Source organism: Hylaeus anthracinus, unplaced genomic scaffold (assembly GCF_026225885.1).
Source record: "Hylaeus anthracinus isolate JK02 unplaced genomic scaffold, UHH_iyHylAnth1.0_haploid 11989, whole genome shotgun sequence".
NCBI classification, from domain to species: domain Eukaryota; kingdom Metazoa; phylum Arthropoda; class Insecta; order Hymenoptera; family Colletidae; genus Hylaeus; species Hylaeus anthracinus.
In genome coordinates, this window is record NW_026534337.1 from 15,843,780 (window position 1) to 15,866,804 (window position 23,025).

The window sequence follows — 23,025 nt, forward strand, 5'->3', positions numbered from 1 at the left end:
TAGGAACTATTCGGCGACAAACTTGAGCGTTTTCCCGATAGAGGCGCTGACCAAACTCCGAAGTTAGTTCGGGGTACTCGCCACTAGATGGCTTTGGACTTGAAAAAAAATAAATTATTAATTAACTATTATTCCAAGCAATAAACAGATATAATAGACGCGGCATCTAATAGATAAAAGATTCCGGATCCAGTATGCGAAGTCTGATTGCAATCGAGTTCCTAGAAATTGATAATAACATAGTTTTGCCCTGTGCATACCACTTAGAAACACCTGAGTCACATCTCCCTTTTTACTCTCGTATTACACCTAATGCTATCGATTCGAAATAAATAAATTTTATAGCCCCATAAGAATCCGCGATATTCAGAAACGAGGAAGGATAATGAATAAGACTGATTTCAAAAAAATTCATAGTAACATTACTCGTATTAAAATCAGCTATCAGTTATGGAAACAGAAACTTTTTTGGGAAGGAAAGATGAGACGTAGAACACAAGTATTTCAACTTTTTTGTTTGTAAAAAAATATTTATTTTTCTAATCGTATTATAATATATTTGTAAAAACTGTTGTAGACTCGCACAGGTACTAGTAACCGACGGCTAAATATAAATTGCATCGGATAATAAAATATATCAAATTAGCATTCAGTGATATCCACAACTTTGCATTCCCTTATGAGAGGACAGTACGGTCTTCTTTGCATATATCTCGTTACAACATTGTTTTTCCGTTGAACTAACGGCAATGGTAGTATTTCCGTGGCAGTGAAATCAACTTCGTATTTGGATCTATCAATCTCGGGTTGTTTTGCAGTTGAAAATGATTCCATCTTTCCAAAAACGTATCGAAGTCCTTTCTGCAGCAACTGATTTTTATTGGAAAGCTTCGTACGAAGTGAATTAACAAAGAGAACTTTGCTCTTAAGGTTGTTCAACTCGAGAGATACTTTCTGCAATTCGTCCTCGGTTCTGGACCTTTCCTGGACCTCTGTGTTCAGCAATGTATTATTGCTCGACAATATTTCTCTCAATTCAACGTTGGAATTAATTACGTCTAACAGCTGCAACTCCAGATCACACGGATCCTTCCTCTCAAAGTCATATTTTTTCTTTATATTCTCGATCACCTTTGATTGACCGGGTCTCTCTTGAAACCTCAAGAATCTCCTCTGTCGACAATTTTCTAACGACCTTTTGTTGCGTCTCTTTTGAAGTCGTTTCTTCAAAGACTTAGTTTCAGTTGTTTCTCGTTTCCTCTTCAACAGCTTCAAAACAACTTGAAGAGTATCGATGTGTATACGATTCTTTGTGAGATCCATCTTCGAAAGCGTACTGTTGGATTGTAAAAGCTTGATGATGATTTCCACTCCGTGTTCAGTGATACCACATCGTTGAAGACTCAAAGATTTCAGCCAATAATCGATGGTTAACGCAGCCATCAACTGTCGAACGCCATTGTCCCCAAATTTTGGGTTTCGATTCAAAATCAAGGTATGCAGTCCCTGCAGCTGTAACAAAAAGTGAAACAGAACACTTAGACTTGCCTGTTCATCTTTTCAAATTCCAATTGGAATTTGGGTTACGCTCGATGAATGATGAGGCAAGAAGTTGCGGATAGGGAGACATTACTTTCGCTTCACCGTTGCTATACACATCGAAATCGAAAGTCATTCTCACCTGCTTCAAGGAATACTCCTCGCGAGACTGCAAAGGCGACTCTACCCAAACGTTCTGTAACAAATCCGCCCTTCTCCTTTTCAGGAACAGGGACAAACTCGTGGCACTTCTGTTAGTCAAACGACAAGCCGACAGGTTCAGCATTCGAAGGCTGGGATTGTTCCTCAAGCAGTTCAGCAGCAAATCGCAGCCTGAGCAATCAATTTCAAACGAAAATGCCATTAAATTCATATTAACTATGAATACTGAGAGTACTTGGACTTCTAGGAAGGTTATACGTGCATAAATTGCATGACAAAAAAGGGTACCAACCGATGTCACCGATGCGGCATCCCTTGAGCGATAGATCTATCAGCTTCTCGTTGGTCCTCAGGCCATAACAGAGGATGTCCAGATACCTCGGCATCAGCGGAATCCCATCGATAGTAATCGAGGTGAGCCTCGTGGAGTCTCTCGCATAAACGGCCACAGCATCCAGAAGGCAGCGCAACAGAAAGTTGGTGTACAGGATCGGCCATGTTGTGTCCTTCCTGCATCGCCTGGACGTTCGATAAAAAAGGCCAGTTTCCGAACCACGTCCGTCGTATCGACTCCCTTTTCCCTTTATTCGCCTAACTCCCAATCTCTCTCATCTTTCTGTCCAGCTCGTCGATCCAAGCGATGCGACCTGCACGCTTAAACTTTGAGGAGTAGTATCCGAAAAGCGAAACGTTCAGTTTATAGAAAAATTGGAGGATAAAAAAATTCTAGATTTCATTCCAGACGTACTCTACCGAGTTGGAGAAATTTAAAGTCTTTTAAAATCGTAGAGAAAGGTAAACAAAAATCAGGTGCCTCGTTACGGATAAGTAGAGATGCTACTAAAATTTGTATAATTTAATTTTTTTTTTTGTTTGGTTGATTCGTGTGACGAGAGTTTTATTTGTGGCGAATATCGAAAACCAACGGTGTCAGGAATACCCAGGGTCAAGAATAATTAAAAATATTTAGTGAGGTAAGTATGTAAATTTCACGCGTAGTTTAAGCTTGAGGAAGCAACTTTTCTTTCTAACATTATACCTGTCGATTCCTGTGGCATTCGGAATTCGGATACATTTTGGTATCTTCGAAATACGGTAATTACCACAATTTCTCAAGCTTCTCTTGCGTATTTATTTTTTCTCGTATCCTTCTGCGCCGACTTCGGCTGTATAGATGAATTTTCGACAAACTGCAGTTCTCCGCGATACTATTTAATATGGGTGACCAATGTTTCAGACCAACGCGGTCCACGCAGAATCGCAAACAGCTCTTTTTCAAGTACGTTTGCACGGCAGATAACGGTTTTACAGACCTTTGTTGACACAGAACCTTGTTAAAAAGTGTTGTTAATATTATACAGCGGGATCTTGATTAAATCATTAGCGTCCTTAAATATCACAGATTATTCTACCAAATACCTACTACGTAATAATTGCCATGCTATATTAGCTAGCAATTCTTTTATGCATATCATTCTTTGATACCGTAGAACATAAGTGAATTCACACTAATACTGACAGTGGTAAGTGACGGTTACAAGTGATTAGTATGTACATACGTGCAAGCATTATGCATGTAACTTAAAGAAGTATAGTTAAATCATAGATTTTTGGATTAATACAATATCGAGATAAATTACATAAATAGGATTCTTTATAGTTGACTATTAACAAACCTTGTATAACCAACCGAACCGTCTTTGTGCCGGTCTCTTCACCTCTTTGCTACTCTGCATAGTTTTTGCTACATTCAATATACTTTTTTCATTAATCTTTTGCTTTATCACTTACGATTTTGACGATTAATAAAATATTCGATTGCCCTTTAAATACTCCAAACGTAAAATTCGATATGTCATGTTTCATTAGAATTCACCAAAAACTGACACTTCCAAATGCCTGAACATTTGACTACTATCTCCTTGATTCGATATTTCGTGCGCGTTATTGAAAGACTTTCATCGATGGCGCGCGATAATTAAAACCCTCAAAAGATACTTGTTCCTGGAACATTCCGAAATTTTCAACGGAGAGTAATGCTTAACGTTTATCTTTACAACGCTGTCTTCCAGATGATAATAAGTATATTTCATACCAAGGATATTTTGTGTTTCAAATCGTTTATTCTTCAAAAATGAGTAAATGTAAACCGCTGCATCGTGCGATTACAATCTTTGCGACAAGAGAAAAAGCAACGAAAATAAGAGCTATTCGACTCCTTTAGCGAACAAAAACTTGTTTCAAGTAGCTTTCAATTTTTACGTATACTTTCAGATTGATCAAACTCCGGTAGCAACTTTAATCACAGTCTGACCTTTAAATTTGAAAATTGTTTGAAACTTAATCGTTCGTGAAATATTCTGCCATGTGAAAATTTCATTATGTACCTATAAACGTAAGTACACAAGTTACGAAAAGCTTAAATACTCTATCGATACATAAATGGAACTTACAGTCAGAGATCGTGGAGCAAACGGCAATTATTTCTAGTCATCTATACAAACATTTGTGTACACAGATGCAATTTACCTTGTCCGTCTTTTACTTATCGATTGGAGAAAAATTCATATTTCCTTCTTATTGTTTCTAGTAAAAGCAAATGAGCCTACACGCTTCAAAGTAATTACTTATCGTCACCTTACGAAGCTTTTTATAAGTCTCCTCGATGACTTCAGGTTACTCCAAGAGATTACAAGTATTGGACTTATGGTTTCTTCTTAATTAAATACAGTGCGATGGTAATATTACAAATGAAGGACAACGGCTACCATTTAAGACTAAATAACTTGCAACGGGACACCATGAAAATGATAAATTTCATTTTATACTCACGGCAAGTACATGGCGATAATTACGAGTAAGATCGATACCTCGAGTCAAAGTATTATACAGAGGTAATTGTATTATGCACGGAAAGCAACGTGCAAGAACCGTTTCGATGAATGCTTGCACTCGCATGCACATAATTGGTGGCACATAGTTCAAGTGCCATATGCAAGATGCAAAGTTCCGTGTGTATCGCGTTAAGAGCGGAACGGTAACAAGCGTACGATGAGCTCACAAGCAAAGATAATATACGTCAAGGAAACTAAAGCGCCCCTAGAGACATATAATCGCTTTGTACCACGGCGTGGGCGGTCCGTTTCTGCGGTATGTAAACTACTGGTAGTAATAATTGTTGAATCCACTTACTATTTGTCATGCGCAAATTTCAGATACCTTCCATTCTCTTTGACTATCACCGAGCTTACTATGTCTTCTCACTTTTCTGGACCTTCTTTTCACCTGAAGAAATACGTTTCTCCGATTCGAAATTCCTCGATTTATCGGTACAGATTTTACTTCAAAATAGACGCTGAAAAGTTTCCTAAAGATGTTTGCCATTTTTCGTTTGACTTGTTTTACAAATAATTGAGTTTCTCTTCAAATTAATAACGATCGATTTATTAGGGGATATTAAATGCCTGGCAGAGGGGTCACGAAGTGCTCTTTTGTAAATAGAAACGGAAAAATCTGATGTGAATAATGTGACATTCGGGGGGTACGGGTTTCAAGTGAGTATTTCGCGAACAAAGGTAATTCGTTTCTTTCACAGGTGTTTGAAACGTACGCTTGGCGCTTTCGACATTGCAGCTTCTGCAAAGATAACCGGATCGTAACGTAAAACCGTTGTTGGTAATTCAAAGAGTGTACGACGTTATTAGTCTTTCGAATCGAATAACACTCTCAAGGAGATTCTCCAGAATGTTTCATAACACGCTGTTCGTGGATCGATGTGTAAACTTGTCACGCGTGGTTGCGTGTTATCGCCTCCATTATGTTCATTCATAAATAACACGATTTACAGCTTTCCACGTCTATAAATATATCAATAAACTAGCTACGCCACGCGGTTTCACCCGCGTGGAATATTATTCTATTGCTCTGCAAACTGCAACTATTTATGCCTGATTATCCTCGTGTCGATATAGTTGTTTTAAAGCTTTAACTCTGTTGGTTTTAGATGCGTCTATTAATTTCGTTGTACGGATGGTGATGCTGTTAAACGACTGTTTAACCGATCAATTGTACGGCGGGATTGCGATCTCGATACTCGCGACTCCAGGTCTGTTCGCGTCAAGACACCTTTTGATAACAATGTCAACGTTATCGTGCTCTTAACGAACAATACGCGACGACGGCGCACTCCTAAAGCAAATAAAATATTTGGCTAGGCGTTCGAAAGAAGAGGGGCTGAAGCATTTCGATTCGTAGCCTCTTCGCCTCGCGCGTCGACCTCGGGGAATCGCAAAGTTTAGTCAGTAGTTTCGAGGCCACGATGCCATCTGCAACTGGGTCTAGCTTTATTAAAACATCGGGCACATCTCGAAGCATCGTGTCGCCTAACAATGGATCAACGGTCGCGCGGGTGTTCACAGTTCATCGGTGAAAATACGGTCTCGTCGTCTCGTCGTTGTTATCGTCGGTCGATCGCGACATCGAACTGTCTAGTCTGTCTAGTGCACTGATCTCGTAACATCGACAGACGGATAAACTCCGTCCGTACAGTTGTAACTTTTCTTTTAATTGAAAACTTGAATTTCTGAGAATATCTACCAGCAAATACTACCAATCCCTCGCGAGTGAATTTCTTTGAGAGCGATAAACTCGAAATTACTTGCAACCTGTGTATGTTTCTATTGGGAATCGTCCATTCGATGTTGAAACGCGATCTCGATCGGAATCGGTGTTCGATCGACGCGAGTCGATGATTTCTCAACTTGGTTCGACTCCAAAAGGATCTATCGTTGACTGATAGCCTCGATCACTCGAGAGCGTGCGATGTCGTTTCTACCTGTACGAACTGGGATCTAAGTTTCCATGATACGCGTATGCACCGAACTCGTGCTTGCGTTATCTCGGATACGTCGTTCAAGGTGAGCGGAGAAATTCCGTGCCGTAATCTCGTGAACCCGAGAGGGATCCATGAATTTCTTTGGAGAATGCTGTGCTTCGAACGCGACGTAAGACATTTTTGAATTATTCGTAGACACTCGCGGGAAAAGATAAGATAAAGCCGACAGCGAGGAAGTGTCGCGAGCTAAACGCGTGCCCTGCAATTGTCGAGCTCACCTTCGAGTTGGTCGGTTCATTGTCAATGTCTAACCTACATAATCGAACTTCTCGGTATTAAGAACAGAGCGTAAAGCATACCAGGCAATGACAAACGGCAAGGCACAGTATAACGAATACGTGGGAAACAATACTAATAGATTTCTAACGAAGCTGCAGTTGTCATCTTGTTCATTTGAATGCAAAGCAGATTCAAAATTTCGCTTGATGGTACTCGATAAGTCACCGTGTATTGGTAATCTTATTAGTCGGCTTAAGATGTTGCGAGCGATTTCACTCATTTCGTGTACTCGATTTTGTAAATACGATAACCAAATGTGCTAATAAATTGATGACAACTCGAAACGAATCGTGTAATGGTAAAACTCGTGCCACGAGTCGATTTACATGAAATGCTTCGGTTAGGTTTAAGATATTGGGCTACCCTCCGATCGAGTTGATTTTTTTTATCACAGGTAGCCCTCGACCTGACGATTACAATGGCGACTCCCATCCTCCTCTCTCCAGGGGTCGAAAATTAAAATGATTCAAAAAGTGTTTTTTTTTTTTGCACCGATCTCGGTGAGTACGTCATTTCTAACTTTTTTTTTTATGTGGAAGAACATTATAGCACCAGGCTAGGAAATCTACTGTCTGAATAGGTTTGGTGTACTTTTTAGTGAAGAGGCAATATCGATTACTGTTAATGTACATACTGTCTACACGGAAATAATGTCTGGGTAGGTTTGGGGTAGTTTTTGATAAGGGCGGCAATATTGAATACAAAAAAAAAAAACAGTTGGAAACAGTTGGAAAAACAGTTTGAACCATTTCTGTTTTTGACCTATTTGGACCTGTTCTGTTCTGAGTTAAGGACCAAGATGACCGACGTTGTAATTGCCAGGTCGAGGGCTACCTATGATAAAAAGAAATCAGCCCGATCGGAGGGTTCCCCATTTTCTTAAACTCAACCAATGCCTCGGTGGTTGCGAATGATCAATAGGCCTACAACATGCACGAATATTTATATCGATATATTACAGTTGTCACTGATCGCATCTCTTTTCGCTCAGTGTTTTCTTTAGTATCGCCGGACACAAACTCGTTTGGCGACATTGAAGAGGGACGTTCAACTTGTTCGAGTCTCGGAAATACACGTACCGAAATCCTGTTTCAAATTAATTACGCAAGCCGTGCAGAATTTCCCGTTGGAAATTTATGTTTATTTACGAATACACGTAACAATTCCATGTGTCCAACTCCTGACGTTATCGAAACGTGTAACGCTACAATTATAACCCTGAAAATAATTAATACCATACACTGACCTTTGATAGGAGTGTAAATTTAACGATAAGACACACCAAAAACCACAAGTTTATATCAAACTCTGAATCGGTGTTACGGTGCTTTTGGTAACAGTTAAAATTAAGAAAAATTTATTAAGAATAATGTTGTGTCAGGTGAAACAAACACCTACAAACGTGATCGGATACTATTAAATATATATATATTTATAGATTAAATTGCTACACTATTAGACATTATTTACAAAATTACAAGAAGAATAAATAACTCTTATGTACAATAAATATTAAATTACAATGAAATTTATTTGTTAAGAGATAAATGGAAGAAAGCCTTTCGGTACATTAAAAACAATAAGCTGGCGATAAGAATTTTATCGGACTACGATGACGAAAAAATGTTGTATCCATCGATATAATTGAAAGACGATAATTTTTGTACACATTCTCGAAAACAGTACACAAAATAAACGGCATACCAGAATACACAGTAGTTGAAATAATCGATTGTGATAGAAAAAAAAGCTTGGCCAAGCGTAATAATATTTGGAACGTGCAGAGAAAGAGAAAACACTAATGGAAATTATGTTTATCGTACACAATAACGATGGAAGTGACGGAAAACGGTATAGAATAACAGTAGATAATTCAATGTAAATATAATACGTAATTCGTTGTTATTATATTCGATTAATATATTCCAAAATCTTGTCTAGATATTGTAAAAATATTAAAATATGCTGAAACGTGATGGATCGAGAAGCATCGTGACATATTCGTCTCTATCAATGTTTAGAATCGAATCAAACGGTTGTCGAGGATATGGAAGAGGATTGAAGAATTCTATGCAAAGTGAATGAACGCTTTGAGGATGGGATGCAATCCTAGCATGCCGAAGTGCTTGGAGGACAAGGGGGATGCTGAGAAAAGCAAAGCATTGGAAACGTTGGACGAAGAGCGTCGAGTCGACGAAGGTACTTTTTTGAGTCCTACTTTGGGTACATACTGCTAAACTGCGCTCAAATTAAGAATATTTAATTATTCGCACTTTTACCGACACTTTATCGACGTGTTCGGCTTTCGATCATCCCTCGGGTGTCGGATGTGTCATTGGTCTGATACAGGGTGTTTCGTTGGGATCGTTTTCGACGTCTTTGGATACGTAACAGGGAAAGCGGATTCTTCGACTGCCGGCGGGCATATTCGATCAATAACAATAAATTGCCTGGGGCATTGCCGCGTCACTAATGCGTACTACGTTTCGCGAAGGTATCACGAGAGTAAGTACTTCAGGGGAACAGTGATTCTCCTTGACCTAGTCTGCGCTCTGTCCACGCCGTGTCTTGACTGGAGCTGCTGGTTCGCGACGTGAATTAATCGAGTGTACGTTCTCAAAAAGCAACGCACACCTTTGCCGACTCTCGATCGCACGGTCCAAATATAATTTTACAGATCGTTCCGCATACGCAATATCGTATTGTCAAGGACCGATCGAGGATCGTTCCACGATACCTCGAGGGGATATTTCTAAACGGGGAGAGAATCGGGGATCGATCAAACTTTCGGTTGGTACCCTGATCGTTTCTTCTTATTGCGTGTTTGTTTATATTAGTTGAACTAATTTTAATTCAATCACAGCGTGAACGGCATTAAATATCTTCTTTACTATTCGTCGTAAAGCAATGTAATGGTACAGGTTCGCGCAACGATGCACAAATACAGACACACGGTATTGATACTCCGATAAGAGTGCGTATATTTGGGTCGATGGTTACGAATGCAAATCAGAGACATATAATGTGGGATAGCAATTCCATTCGGATCTTCGCGGATGCGTAAGAGAATTAATTACACCATTCGTTATTCGATAGAAAAAGGGATTTCAAGGTACTGGGACATAACGACTCCCGAGAGGATCTAACATCTACGACGTGCATACAATTATTTTAGCATGTTTATGGATGTTCGTGTTTAACGAGCATGTAGGTATTGTACTGGGAGTTTCTCCGACGACCCTATATCGTTTCTGAGCCCACTCACTCGCGAGCAGAATTTTAACCCGCAGAATTTGGTTCTCCCTGGCAGTCGTTGTCTTCGAGCCGCTTACAACGCAACGTTCGACGTACGCACACTGGGCGGGCCGATCTTTTTCATCACTTTCGAACTCGTGATTTTAATATTCATCGTGTACCATTTGCTCGCAACCATCACGTGTTATTTCCTTAAGACAGACCGTCTAACGTGAAACAAATACGACGCGAACAGTGTAATTGACGGTAGTATTTAACAGTGAAGTATTTAAATACACTTCTTTGTATGGATTCTTTTGATTTCCTGTGATTTAGTGTCGCAAGACACTATATTTATACTAGACGATCGAATACTAGAAACCGTCGTTAACATGAGGACAAAGCCAATACAATACCGATGCGTATGCGTATTAGTGTGAAGTTGACAATTTAAATATTCATATGGCATCCCCTCCGAACGAGTATTTCTTTCCAAACCAAGATGAACAAACTTCGGAGGATATGTTACTTGGCGATGGTAGGTAATCGAGAATTCTTCTGTAAAGAAATGGATTCAAAATTATTTCGCTTCTTTGTTTGTCAATTTGTAGTATCTTTCGAAGAGGAGATTTATTTTATCGAATCTTTACGTAATGATAATTCATCGATTAAAAAGGTGGTGAACGTAATTGAATGTTTGCGCGATAAGAGGAATAAAAATCTACAAATCGATTTGAGCGGTCATCGTAAATATCAAGTGCCACTCAAAAAAGTATAAATCTCTTAAATCATATTCTGCATTTCGATTAAAAACAACCGATCGTTATGCCTACGGTGTGCTCGATATATCCAATTAAGGTGCCCTACTTTCGATCAATTATCTTTAAATTCTGATCCATTCGAATCACTGAATGATCTTTGCCGTAAAAGGTGAAGATAAGTTTTCAATTCTTGACCTCGTTACGCACCTTCCTAAGGTACAATAATGTTTCTAAAATCGTTTGTTCCACTTCATTGCGAACAAACCCTTGTTAACAGTATCGAGACCATTGCATTGTTTTCTCTGCAGAAATAGAAATTGAAAAGAACGATCGATCAATTTCGCAAACTAGTCTTAATTGTTGACACACTGACCCAGAAGTACCTCGTGATATTCTATAAGTAATCCGGTTCTTAATCAACCTCGTTATTACTATCAGATTGTATCGACTAATTGTTCGGTTAATGAATCAATTCGTAAAGCCTTTGTATCAAACCCTGACAGGAAAAACTGATTGTATTAATTAGATACTATCGAACTTTGACATCTTTATTTCAAAAAGATTAAAGGATCGTTTCTCTTTCAAGGGAAAACGGAGTATGATATTTTGGGAGAGAAATCGTTGTTCGAAGATATTTCGGCTGCAGAGGAGGATGTGGATTATTCAGCGGTAAGTAAATATATAGCGTTACTTTGGTTTCCTTTTTCTAACATTGCACGCTATGGACTACGCAAAGTTTTAATGATAAATGTCGCGAAGGCGTTATAGACGTAGTATCGGTGACTCGTTTTTTGTTGCTGCAATCAAAGATAACGAGGAAGAAGTTACATCCAATTTCGCTTTCGAAGGCAAACAACAGAGAATCTAATCTACACGTTTATTGATACTACTGTCTCAACAATATCATAGCGTACTAACAACAATTAATGCAATTAAATACAATTTACTAACCCTCTCAATTAGCGTTATTTCTAGAACGCACTCCAAACCTTTGCACGGTGACTATAACATAGCTATATGAATAATACTATATTATTAAAATTCACGTAAATATTGCAATTTGTTCATTCAATTATATTCATCGAATTTCATAAAACTCGGGGCACGTAAAGAATATTCGGAGAAATTCAGGTCAGAGGAAGTTAAAGTATTTCTTCGGAAGCAAAAAAGTTCGAAGGGAGGAAATTGGGTTATCGATTACCAAACAGAAGAAGAAAGAATTCGAACGAAAACTAATATAGGGAAGCGGAGAAAGAGCAATGTAATCGCCTGGAAGGAAAACAAACCGTCAGGTTTCCTTTTTCCCACGCAGTTTAATCTTTCAACCGAGAATTTTACCCCTTTCGGTAATAACGCAAACTGTTTAGTTCCGAGCAGGTGCGTCGTTCCCAATGTGTCGCTCAGCCTCGTGAGAATTACATCGTACGTTTTCATCCAAGTTTTCAGCGACGATACTAACTATGCCTACTGATCAAACACTAAACAAGTCTGTCGAGCTTTGATTGTCTGTCTACGAAATTATTAATGGTTTGGTTGCTTCTTTTCGATTCCTTAGTTTCCTAGTAATCTACCTGTCCGTGCTTTTCGCGTTGCTGTGTGAGTAGAGCCGTCCATAGACAGGGTATAAACTACTGGTTATAGGCAGTCTATAGACACAGCTGGTGCGCAGCCAGAAGAGCCGGATGAGCAGCAGTTAGAACTGGTGTCTTGCATAATTGGATAATTCGTCGACGAAGAGAAGTTTTCGGAAGTTGTCGTTCTTGTTTCGAAACGAAACAATTGTAAAGAATGCCCGCGTCAAGGAAAGTCGGTTTTTTGCTCGTAACATGGTCCGTATTGGTTATTGGTATACGTTGTGCGATACGTTATCCTAAACAATGAAACAAATTTTCTAAAATTCTAGCCACTACACCCGAATTCTATCCAGGATCGTTCCGTCTAGTATACTTGCTGTTCGACCTTGTTGACTTACACAATCGAGAGGATTTAGAAGTCGGTTCAACTTTCTTTCCAAGCGTAGAATGAAGAAACGTGATGCAATGCGTTTACTGAAAGATATTTTTAACATAGTAAACGGTTAATTTTTATCTATTTAAAGATTCGGGTTTAAAGTAAAAATAGACTGAATAAACTTGATCGTGCAATGCATGTAAAGAACTTTATTGATCAATTGTTCCGTCTGGAAACTTCGTCGGATATAATAGCTAGTTTCGCGAGACCGTCGATGAATGGCAGACGACTTTGTCATGGAGCATTTAGTATGCATTGGAAGCACCCCTTTTCGATAGAGTTTTTTAATTGCGATCGACTAATTACTCCTTCGACATTCTGTACTTCTTTCTATCGTGAAATCGTGTTCATTCTGCTAAAATATTGTTATCTTGCCGATAGAAAAATTCGACGTATTGCCAATCAAAAAATCTAGGTATTTTGTATATTTACCGGTGCTAGCTAATGAATCAACAAAAGTAAATCGATATTTCGACTTAGTGGGAGAGCTTAGGTTCGGGCAAGAAAAATTACGATATCGTTTATTTATAATCGAGGATTTCACGTGACGCGCATCTTTTATCGATTGTTTATGCGATACGCTATCAGTAATTGTGCGAAAATATACTAGTTCCGTACAGAATATTCGTTATCGTAGATAGAAGAGGGCTTGTACTCCTGATATAGCGAAAGGATAATCTGAACATGTGACGATTGCTCTATCAGTGTCTCGATGGACGTCCGTGAACGTATTTCCGATGGGTATATAACTCAACCGTGGACGTTTGGTGGTGTCGATATCTTAATCGAAACTAATATACTTCTTCTAACGAGATCAACGAATTCGAGCTTCGCCTAACGATGCAAATGAACGGTATTCGCTGTAGGAGCATAGGCCAACCGTGGAATTAATTTGGAAATAACAATCGGATAGATCGTCCTCGTGCTACGGCCACGTTGTGATAAATTATGCGCGTTCGCCTCTATCGAGTGCCTGTTCATTTGCGATCGCTCGGGCCAATTAACGACTTTTAACGTGCCAATTAGCGAGCGATTAAGAATGAACGAGAACAGACGATCGACGCAAACAATGATCTACGTTTGTCACGCTGCAGACTGCACGGATGATACTCGCGAAAAGCTATCGGTGACTTGGTACAGCTGGATTTTCAATCTAGTGTGCGGCAGAGTTCGAAAAAAATGGCATGCGAGTCAACATAGAATTAGCCAAGTACCTCCGACGACGCATATGTTGTCGTTAAAGGTATGTACGTGCTGAATGAAAATTTTGTTTCATACAGACGTATTCAACTCAATAAATGAGCTGTTATATTTAAAAATGGAGTAAGTCCACTTTAAAAAAAAAAAAAAGAGTTAACGGTAATTTTGGTAAGATATAGATACCTTCTCTGCGTATTTTTAATCATATGTTCAATGGAGTACGATTTCTTCATAAAGTAAACAAGAGAATGCTATGAAATGTCATCGCAAAAAAATATTTTCTTTTTTTAAGTGACAATTTCTAGATTCGTAACAACACTTACTCGATCGTTGATCCTCAGAGATCGCTGCTCGTCTTCTGGTCTTCTTAAAGAAACATTTTCCTCCTTCCTTATACGTCTCGATGGAAATAAACGATGCATAAATAAATACATAACTTTTATTGCGGTTACGTGAATACACGATATATACAACTTCAATATTTATAGTCAACTTCTTGTACTAACAATATTTCAAAAAAATTATTTAATTTTTCATCATTGCGCATGCGTATTTCATGTTCGAGGTACGTTAGCAAACAATGTACACTCGCACTTGAAACGTTTCATTGCGCTCAGAATAAAGATTCAGCATCGAGGGATACTTGGTCCCTTTTGCAGCATTTGAGAAACAAAACAAAACAAAACAAAACAAAACAAAACAATGGATAGTACTCGCGAATGTCTCTCCCGAATCGATTCACCGTAAAATTGTCGATCCATCGAAATTATCAACACGAGGTTGAGATCGTTCGCGGGCGAGCAACTTCATCGTCTCGCGAACAATTCGTCTTTCGTTTCGTTTGTCTCTGTGTCGGTAGAATTACCATGTACAGGTTATACTACGAGCATACACCTTTCGAACTCGAGCACTGTAGTCAATACGAATGAAAAACTCGGGATCGCAATATGAGAGGATTAAAAACGTGAAGGAATCTCCGCGTGCACGGCGCCGAGCGAAAGTTTATAGTGGACTCGTATCGGAATCCATCGATAGCGAAATTTCAGTAGCAGTAGTACATTTTCTGTTAACTGTTTCAAATCTCGTCGAAATCGAAATCTTACAAAAAAAGATTTACTACCTCTTCGTGTGTTACAGAAAGGGCCACAAAATATCGACGATCATCCGTTAACGAACAGTGTGCCCAGTCTCGTAAAAGTACGTAGCCTTTTAAATTTCTATTCCGACGACGTCTCTAGATTTATCAAACGATTCATTGTTTATTTCGAATCGAACTCCTCGAACGTCAGATATTGTTGGTCTTCTCCAAAGATGATCAGCAAATGGACATTCTCGCTACCACTTCGAGGAGATTGGGATGGAGCGTGTCGGTAGCGAAAGACGTGGAGAAAGCGGTCGAATTTTTCCAAAATCGTAGCCACGAGCTGATAATCATCGATCATCGAGGGCAGCGTGCCGCGGAAGCTGGCGTAATTTGTAGGTACGGTAAAATATCGACGAAATCGAGCGTACACGCTACGAACGATTAAGAAATTTGTTAATAGGTCCGACTGGTTTGTGTTTCAGGGCGATCAGGGCTAGCCCCGTTTACCACAATTCTGTTATCATAGCTCTTGTAAAGAAATCGTAAGTTAATTTAATCGTTGAACGTTCCATAGCTTACGCGATATATCTCGCCATTATCGTTTGCAATTTTTTTCTTGGGGGATTTCCACAGATACTTCATGTATACCGACAAAGATAAAATCGTAGCGTTGGACTTACTGGAAACAGGATTTAACAGAGTAAGTTGCTGGAACTGTACACATCGCTATGGAATATGGAACGGATTAGAAATAGATTTTACTTCTTTTTTTTTTTTTTTTTCTTAGAAAAGTCGTTAATTCGTTCTTGTTTTTCTCAGGCATTGATGGAGTGCTCTCACGAGGGTATACTAATAAATGAATTGGTAGGAATTTATACTAGCGCATTATTGCCAAGAACACAACTCGCGGCAGCCAGTGCGCTCTACGTCGCCCTCGACAGATGCCGCGACATGGTACACGTGACGAACGATAAACACATTGTACAGGTAACGTGAGTAATAAAGAAGTTGTCGATTCTATTACTTAAACTTACTTTGTCTGTGTCACTATTTTGTCACTATCTCTTTGCAAGTATTAAGTTGGTTTATTATTAAATAAATTCAGTTCGAACAACTTCAATCGAATAAAGTCAATTATTATTTGTTTGATTCGCAGCATGTCAATGTATCTCTGTGTTATTTTCTTAGAAATGACTTTTTTCTGTTACAGTATGTTAATAGAATCAGCGAAAAGTTACTAGGTTATAAGACGAGCGAGATGTTAGGGAAGAACATCGGGGAGATAGTGTATTACGAGAATTTCGTCCTCATGGAGCAACAGATAAGCAAGGGACGAGAATTCGAGGGAAACATGAACTGCAGACGAGAGAACAACCGAATGATAACCATCAACTGCAGAGTAATACCTTTCAGTACCACGTTAAAGTACGTTATCTTGATTTTCGTTTCGCTCCAATCGGAAATCCATAAACGATGCTTGTTTCGCTCGTTTTCTTTATTCATTTCTTTCTTTTTTTTAGAAAACCGACTCACTACATATACATATACGACACGACGTATTTGACGGAAAACGTCGGCCCGCTTAGCCCGGTTACTACCCCGTCGCAACCGCTTTTTCCGAAACCGGGTGTGCCAACGTCGCCGAGGAGAACATCCGACGTCCGATCTACTACCACCGAGGGTAAACGTCTCGTCTCCAATTTTCATTTTTCTTTCAAAATTCATCGAAGACTAGTCATATTGTACGCACCTCGGCTCTCTTAAATTTCGATATGCTTGGGTATTAAACATCAGGCTATCAGAGAACTGTCAACACGACGAGCGGGATTTTTAAAACGTAAGGATAATCGTGCGCTCGATATCTGTAATCGTTTATCACGGTCATAAATACGTCGAAAGTGTCAATACAGCGGGAAAACCAGAACATCTGTCGTGTCCGAGGAAATTCTTCAAAACTCCTGAAACATTGCTCGATCAGAAAACTGTAAGCTCTCGTTTGTAGGTCGTAGACGGTCCAGTTTGCAAAAGTTGCACTCTTTGCAATTGGAAGCACCCATCACGAAAGTAATCACTCTCCTATCGAACGCGATCACGGACTCTACGAGTCCCGAAACAACAGCGCAAATCGATAAGGTATTCAAAATTGATATGATTTGTTAACTTTTTACAAAGATGTTGATCGACTTCGTTTCAACGATTTTTCAGGCAATAGAAATGCTCAAAACTACCGAATTGTACGCACCGTACCTCAAAGAAGATAAAAACTACACCGATCCAGTGGCGACGGATCTCGTTGGAGCCCTGCTCGCTGTAAGCATTTATGGATATCGTTAACCCTTTCGTTCCTCGAATTATTACGAAATTATAGAGAAAGAACTATACGCTTGTATTTTCGTACGCATTTTAAAACGATAAACGAAACGATTCGAACTCTAAATATGTACCCATATGGCTGTAAAGAGGACGAAAGGGTTAAAAGTGCCTCGCAAATAATTTTAACATTCGAATTGTCGCTAATGGATGCAGTCACCTCGAAGAGCATGGGAATCGAGGAGGTCTTCGGCAGAATCCACGCGGCTGTCCACGCTCAAAGCTATATCGAATGTGTCGAGTACTTCCCGTATACAGATCAAGGGTTTCAGAGGGCCACAGGAAATCTCGGAATTACTGGACAAATGTTTCGAGTGGAATTTCGATATATTTAAGCTCGAAGTTCTGACAGAGAAAAGGTGCGAGTCTCGCAAACTTAAATATTGCGATAAATATTTTCAAATACTTTACAACTCCGTTAAGTATTGCTTGTATCCAGGTTTTGATCCGTTACATTTGTTACAGGCCTCTACTCTTCCTAGGAACGGCCATCATGAATTTATTCCGCGTCCCAGACAGATTAGACTGCGACGAAAAGACCGTACAGAACTGGTTGACTATGATCGAAGTGAATTATCGATCTGAAAACACATATCACAACTCGACGCATGCTGCGGACGTTTTGCAAGCTACCGCCAGATTTATGCAGTCCGAGAGACTCAAACAGATTCTCGAACCGTTGGACGAAGTCGCGGCTCTGATCGCGGCTGCTGCTCACGACGTGGATCATCCAGGTAGATCGAGGTAAATGCTAATTCCTTCGAAACGAACAAATATTCGGATAATTGTAGAAAAAAAAAAATTTGTCACTTATTCTACTTCTGGACCACGAACCTGTTCACTAGGAATGGTTTCTTTTAGTTTGAACTTGTTTCAGCCAGTTTCTCTGCAACGCCAACAACAAGTTGGCAATCCTTTACAACGATATATCCGTGCTTGAATCGCACCACGCGGCCCTGACGTTCAAGTTAACGTTATCCGAGAACAGCGTTAATATCTTCAAAGTGAGTCTCGCTAAAAATCGATTGTTTTCGCGAGTTGCGGGTTGCTTCATCCAGATGCAAGTAGATCGTGTTTTTGGTCTTGTAGAATTTGACGCGAGAAACGTACAAACTGGTCCGTCAGAACGTGATAGACATGATTCTGGCTACCGAGATGACAAAACATTTCGAGCATCTGGCGAAATTCATGAACGTCTGCAGCGTAAGGATGGGAGACCAAACTATGGACGTACGAATCTTTTACTTTAGCGATCATACATTGAATGCAATACACGTTAAAAAATATTACGAACTATTACCACGCGTGTTTCTTTTTTTTTTTTTTTTTTTGTCATATTATTGTTAATGTTGCTTCGATTTTAATGCAGAACTACTCGGATTCCGTGGACATGTCGGTCGTGTTGCAGCCAGAAAACGTAGTGTTGGTTAAAAGAATGATGATCAAATGCGCGGACGTGTCGAATCCGACGCGGCCAATGAAGTGGTGCATCGAATGGACCAGACGAATTGCGGAGGAGTACTTTAATCAGGTAAAATTTACTCAAAAATACTTTAGGAACAATTTTCTGAAATTACATTTAACTCTTTCGCAGACTGACGAAGAGAAAACCTTGAGGTTACCTGTCCTAATGCCAATGTTCGACAGACCTACGTGCTCGATACCAAAATCGCAAATTGGTTTCGTCGATTTCATCATAAATGACATGATCGAAGCATGGGATGGTCGGTAACGATATTCGAATATTCGAACTATTTCCTATATAACCTTTTCTTTTTTTTTTTCTTTTTTTTTTGCAGCGTTCATCGACATGCCAGAGATCGTGGGACACATGAGACAAAATTACGAGAAGTGGAAAGAATATAGCGTAAAAATTTCTACATCTTGCATTTCAATTTAGAATATATTCTAAATAATTACTCATTAATTACTGTATTTTACAGGAAAAAGGTATATCAACCTTACAGGATATTGAAAAACTGCAACTGCTTCCCGAGATGCACATACATCGATTGACGTGACACATAAAGTTGTCCCTCCGCCAGTTTTTCGTTCACCCCCTACTGGTTTCCGCTGCGAGTTGTGCAACAATTTGTAAAATATTTGTAATATTTAAGAATAGATTAATATGATCCGTTGAACGCTTGTAAATTCTTTTTTTAGAAAATACATGTTCATGTAATTTTCATTTACGCTCATAGATCTCGTTCCATTCGCTAGTCCACCTATTCACCAGGTTTAATTTTAAACTCGTGACGCCGCGGGATGCAATGGCAAGTCATATAAATATTGTAGCATCCGCGCCTCCCATATCCAACAATAAGGAGTCAAATAAGAACACGAAACGTAGAGTACGGGATTGGTCGCGTATGTAAAGCGGTCGACTGTGGATCGGAGGATCGTGGCTTCGAATCCCCGTGCCTTATTTTTCGTTTAGACTCCTACAATATATTATTCGCTCAGTTCTTTCCTTGAATGTCAACATAGAGAATTATTAGATACTTCGTCCATACATGCCACCTTCAGCATTTTAGAAACCTTTTGCTTGGCTCATCGAGTTAAATGATTCATCTGTTATGCTACCAAGCTGAATTTTAATTCAGGTTTTTCCATTTAAAATTTGTTTAATACTTAACATTAATACCATCTGTTCTCTCCAAGGAAGGGCTGGTTTTACTTTCGAATTGAAAAGAACTCTTTATATCGGATATTCACTTTATTGTTTCTCAGCCAATAAAAGATTCGAATACTAATCGCTAGGTGTTGCAAAATGTTACAGTATAAAATAAGATGTAATACGTATTTCCGGATCGGCAAACATTTTCCATATATAATTTTTATAAATGTTTCAGTGAACGACGCACACTTATACAGTTACATAGTCTGCTTTTATATATGTGTATATATATGATGCCTACACGAGGAAAACATAATTCGTTTTAGTACTGCCTTAGTTTAAGCGTCAAATATGCTTACGCATTATGGTTCTTTAAGATCTAGCAATAGTTTTCGTTATTGTAACGTAAAGAACGTAGCAAAACGTAGCGCAATCGGTGAAAGCCACTTGTAAATGTTACAAGAATCAATACAAACTTGTTACTAAGTCACAAAGTACAAGGAATTATACAAACACTATTTCACAATATATACGCTTGTATATATATGTACATGTAAAGCACACGCAGAGATTAGATCTTAAAAAGTATTTCCTTTCTCCATTCCGGTATACGAATAATTGAAGTTGTTTTATCCAGTATCAAAGAGACACGTAGTTTCCAATCTAATAGGCAATAGAGACACAGCTTTTTTGCATATTACCGTGACAACAGATAAATAAATATTAGGATTTATCGATTAATGTGCGTTTGGTCGATTGCGCCATAACGTTACCTAATCGTTATTAATCATATTAATCCTATTATTATCACTATATAATGCCGCACAATGTAACTTATCTTGAGATGCTGAATCAACTTAAAAAGTAAATTATATACATACACCTTACCCGCTACAAGCGCTCACGTATGTAAGTATCGATCTTTTAATCATTTTTATTCTTCGTTCCGGTAGAAGAGACTTTGTTGCTTTCGATTATAGTTGGGGTACCGATATTTGCTTTTCTTTTGTGTTACAATGCGTAGGTATTAGTAATAACGTCATATATTATAAAGGAATTTTTAAATGCACAATTTTCATATTAATCTTGTTATGTATTACTCGCACTTGTCGCTAAGCATTCGCCAAATAACACGTATCCTAGTGAGTAACATGCAACGATATGGTATAATAAAGTATCGTAAATAATCAATAATCGATTAAAACATAAATTCTAATTGAAGTTGTGTTTTTTTTTTTGTTTTTTTTTTTTGGCGATGAGAATTGACTAGCTCAAAACTCATCATTTTTTTTTCTTTTCATTTTTTCTTACGTAATTTTCCTTACGAAAACAAACGTTTGTTATTATCCTCGCTTTAGGTATATTTCGTATCGTAATGTAACGCGCATATATATGTATATATACGTTCAAATATTAGACACTCTTCGTTAAAAGTAGACACATTTCAACTGTAAAATCGAATAAGGTTACGGTTGCAAGATTACGCATATCACGTGTATTACGGAAAGATAATAAAAATCGCGTGGTCAAAGGTTACGATGGAAGAAAAGGTCGACGAGCTTTTTATACTGGGTGGTTAACGTGCATAATGCGAGCAGACATCGAGAACTTTTATAATAGCTTAAAGCTAGGCACAAAGTGCTGCTAACAGCTCGATTTTAGTTCGATAAAAAATAAGTAGGCAAAGTGATCCGTTCGGTATTTAATTATCGCGTGTTTAGTATTTCAATCAACACGTACACCCGCCACGTTAGTTAAATACAAGCTACTCGTAGCAGGTAGATCCGAAACTCCTCCTACGATAGCGGAGGACGTGCAAATTGATTGTAGCAGCAATCGCGTGGTGCACGTAAGGTTGACATTGCGAAACGATCGATCGGTATGCGTTAGAATCACCCTTTTCGTCTATTACTCTTTGCTCTTTGCTCTTGCCTCGATAGAAGCGGGAAAAGATCCGAACGGAAAATATTTCGAAAAGCTGCACGGTATTTCCTGGATTTAGCAATGCTACGACGCCTCCACGAATTCGTAACACTAACAGAAGTGTCTCAGAGTGCCAAAATTACCGAAGACTGAATCACGTTTGGTACTCACGAGAACCCCTGCCCTCCCGGTGCCTTTAACATTCATAGGGCGTATTTTAAGATGAAAACTCAGTGTGTACGTCACGCAAAGACCGTGGGAGTATCGGAATCGGGACGACTATTTAAGACTCCCTCGACTCCGCGACCGAATCAGATAGTTGAATTCCTCCTTGTACCGGTTCTACCCGTTTCAACGGACAGAAAATCGGAGTGTCGTCTCTCGAGTTACCAACCGAATCAACGTTCCCAAAAAACAATCACGGTAGTACTCTGTTGGTGATGTGTAGTCGCGATCGGGGGGGGTGTTCTTGCTTTCGTCTGACTAAAGAAACGTATAAACAACGCTTTCAGCGAAGTAGTAACCTAAATATAGTGAGAATCCTAAACGGTACTTAAAGACTAGTATACATTTACCACGATTTACATGTAATCCAAGTGTCCGTGCGTCCGTTACTAAACTCCAAAGGAGGTCGAATCCTTATTAACCCTAAAAGACGGTATGTCGTGTCCTAAACGTATCTTTCTCGTCGCCTCTCTAAAATCGATCATCCCTGTGCGAAGAGATGGTTTTCAACGCAGAGTGCAATCTCCAAAATGACTGATTTCATAACCATCACCTATCACACCTATACGATATGTTTCCCCTCGCTAAGCTCTAACAAAGTTTTCCCCACCGATATTATCAATGATACGTCTTATCCATAGTTATTAATATCAAACAACTTAGAGCAAACTAACCTATTCGTTAAATACGTCGAAAAGCATTGATTTTTAACAGCTAAGTCTACCCG

At 39.0% G+C, this 23,025-nt stretch overlaps 2 protein-coding genes across 2 annotated transcripts; one reads left to right on the forward strand and one right to left on the reverse strand.

The window, feature by feature from the left end:
* Window positions 1–509: 509 nt before the first annotated feature.
* Window positions 510–4,476, reverse strand: LOC128887507 (centrosomal protein of 78 kDa-like). Its single transcript, XM_054143493.1, has 3 exons — window positions 1,994–4,476; window positions 1,682–1,872; window positions 510–1,512 (listed from the first exon to the last, which is right to left on the reverse strand). Exons 1-3 carry the CDS (start codon window positions 2,085–2,087, stop codon window positions 643–645), a joined length of 1,155 nt encoding a protein of 384 aa, XP_053999468.1. The 5' UTR covers window positions 2,088–4,476; the 3' UTR covers window positions 510–642.
* Window positions 4,477–4,674: 198 nt separating this feature from the next.
* On the forward strand, window positions 4,675–22,554 carry LOC128887473 (high affinity cAMP-specific and IBMX-insensitive 3',5'-cyclic phosphodiesterase 8-like). Its single transcript, XM_054143415.1, is given in 20 exon segments — window positions 4,675–9,073; window positions 11,456–11,538; window positions 15,217–15,276; window positions 15,369–15,602; window positions 15,605–15,705; window positions 15,797–15,863; window positions 15,983–16,150; window positions 16,374–16,588; window positions 16,684–16,844; window positions 17,166–17,296; window positions 17,369–17,473; window positions 17,690–17,892; window positions 17,999–18,277; window positions 18,411–18,537; window positions 18,623–18,763; window positions 18,903–19,064; window positions 19,128–19,257; window positions 19,333–19,400; window positions 19,477–19,810; window positions 19,971–22,554. Coding segments are annotated over 19 exon segments (2,631 nt in total). The 5' UTR covers window positions 4,675–8,955; the 3' UTR covers window positions 19,555–19,810; window positions 19,971–22,554.
* The last annotated feature ends 471 nt before the right edge of the window (window positions 22,555–23,025 follow it).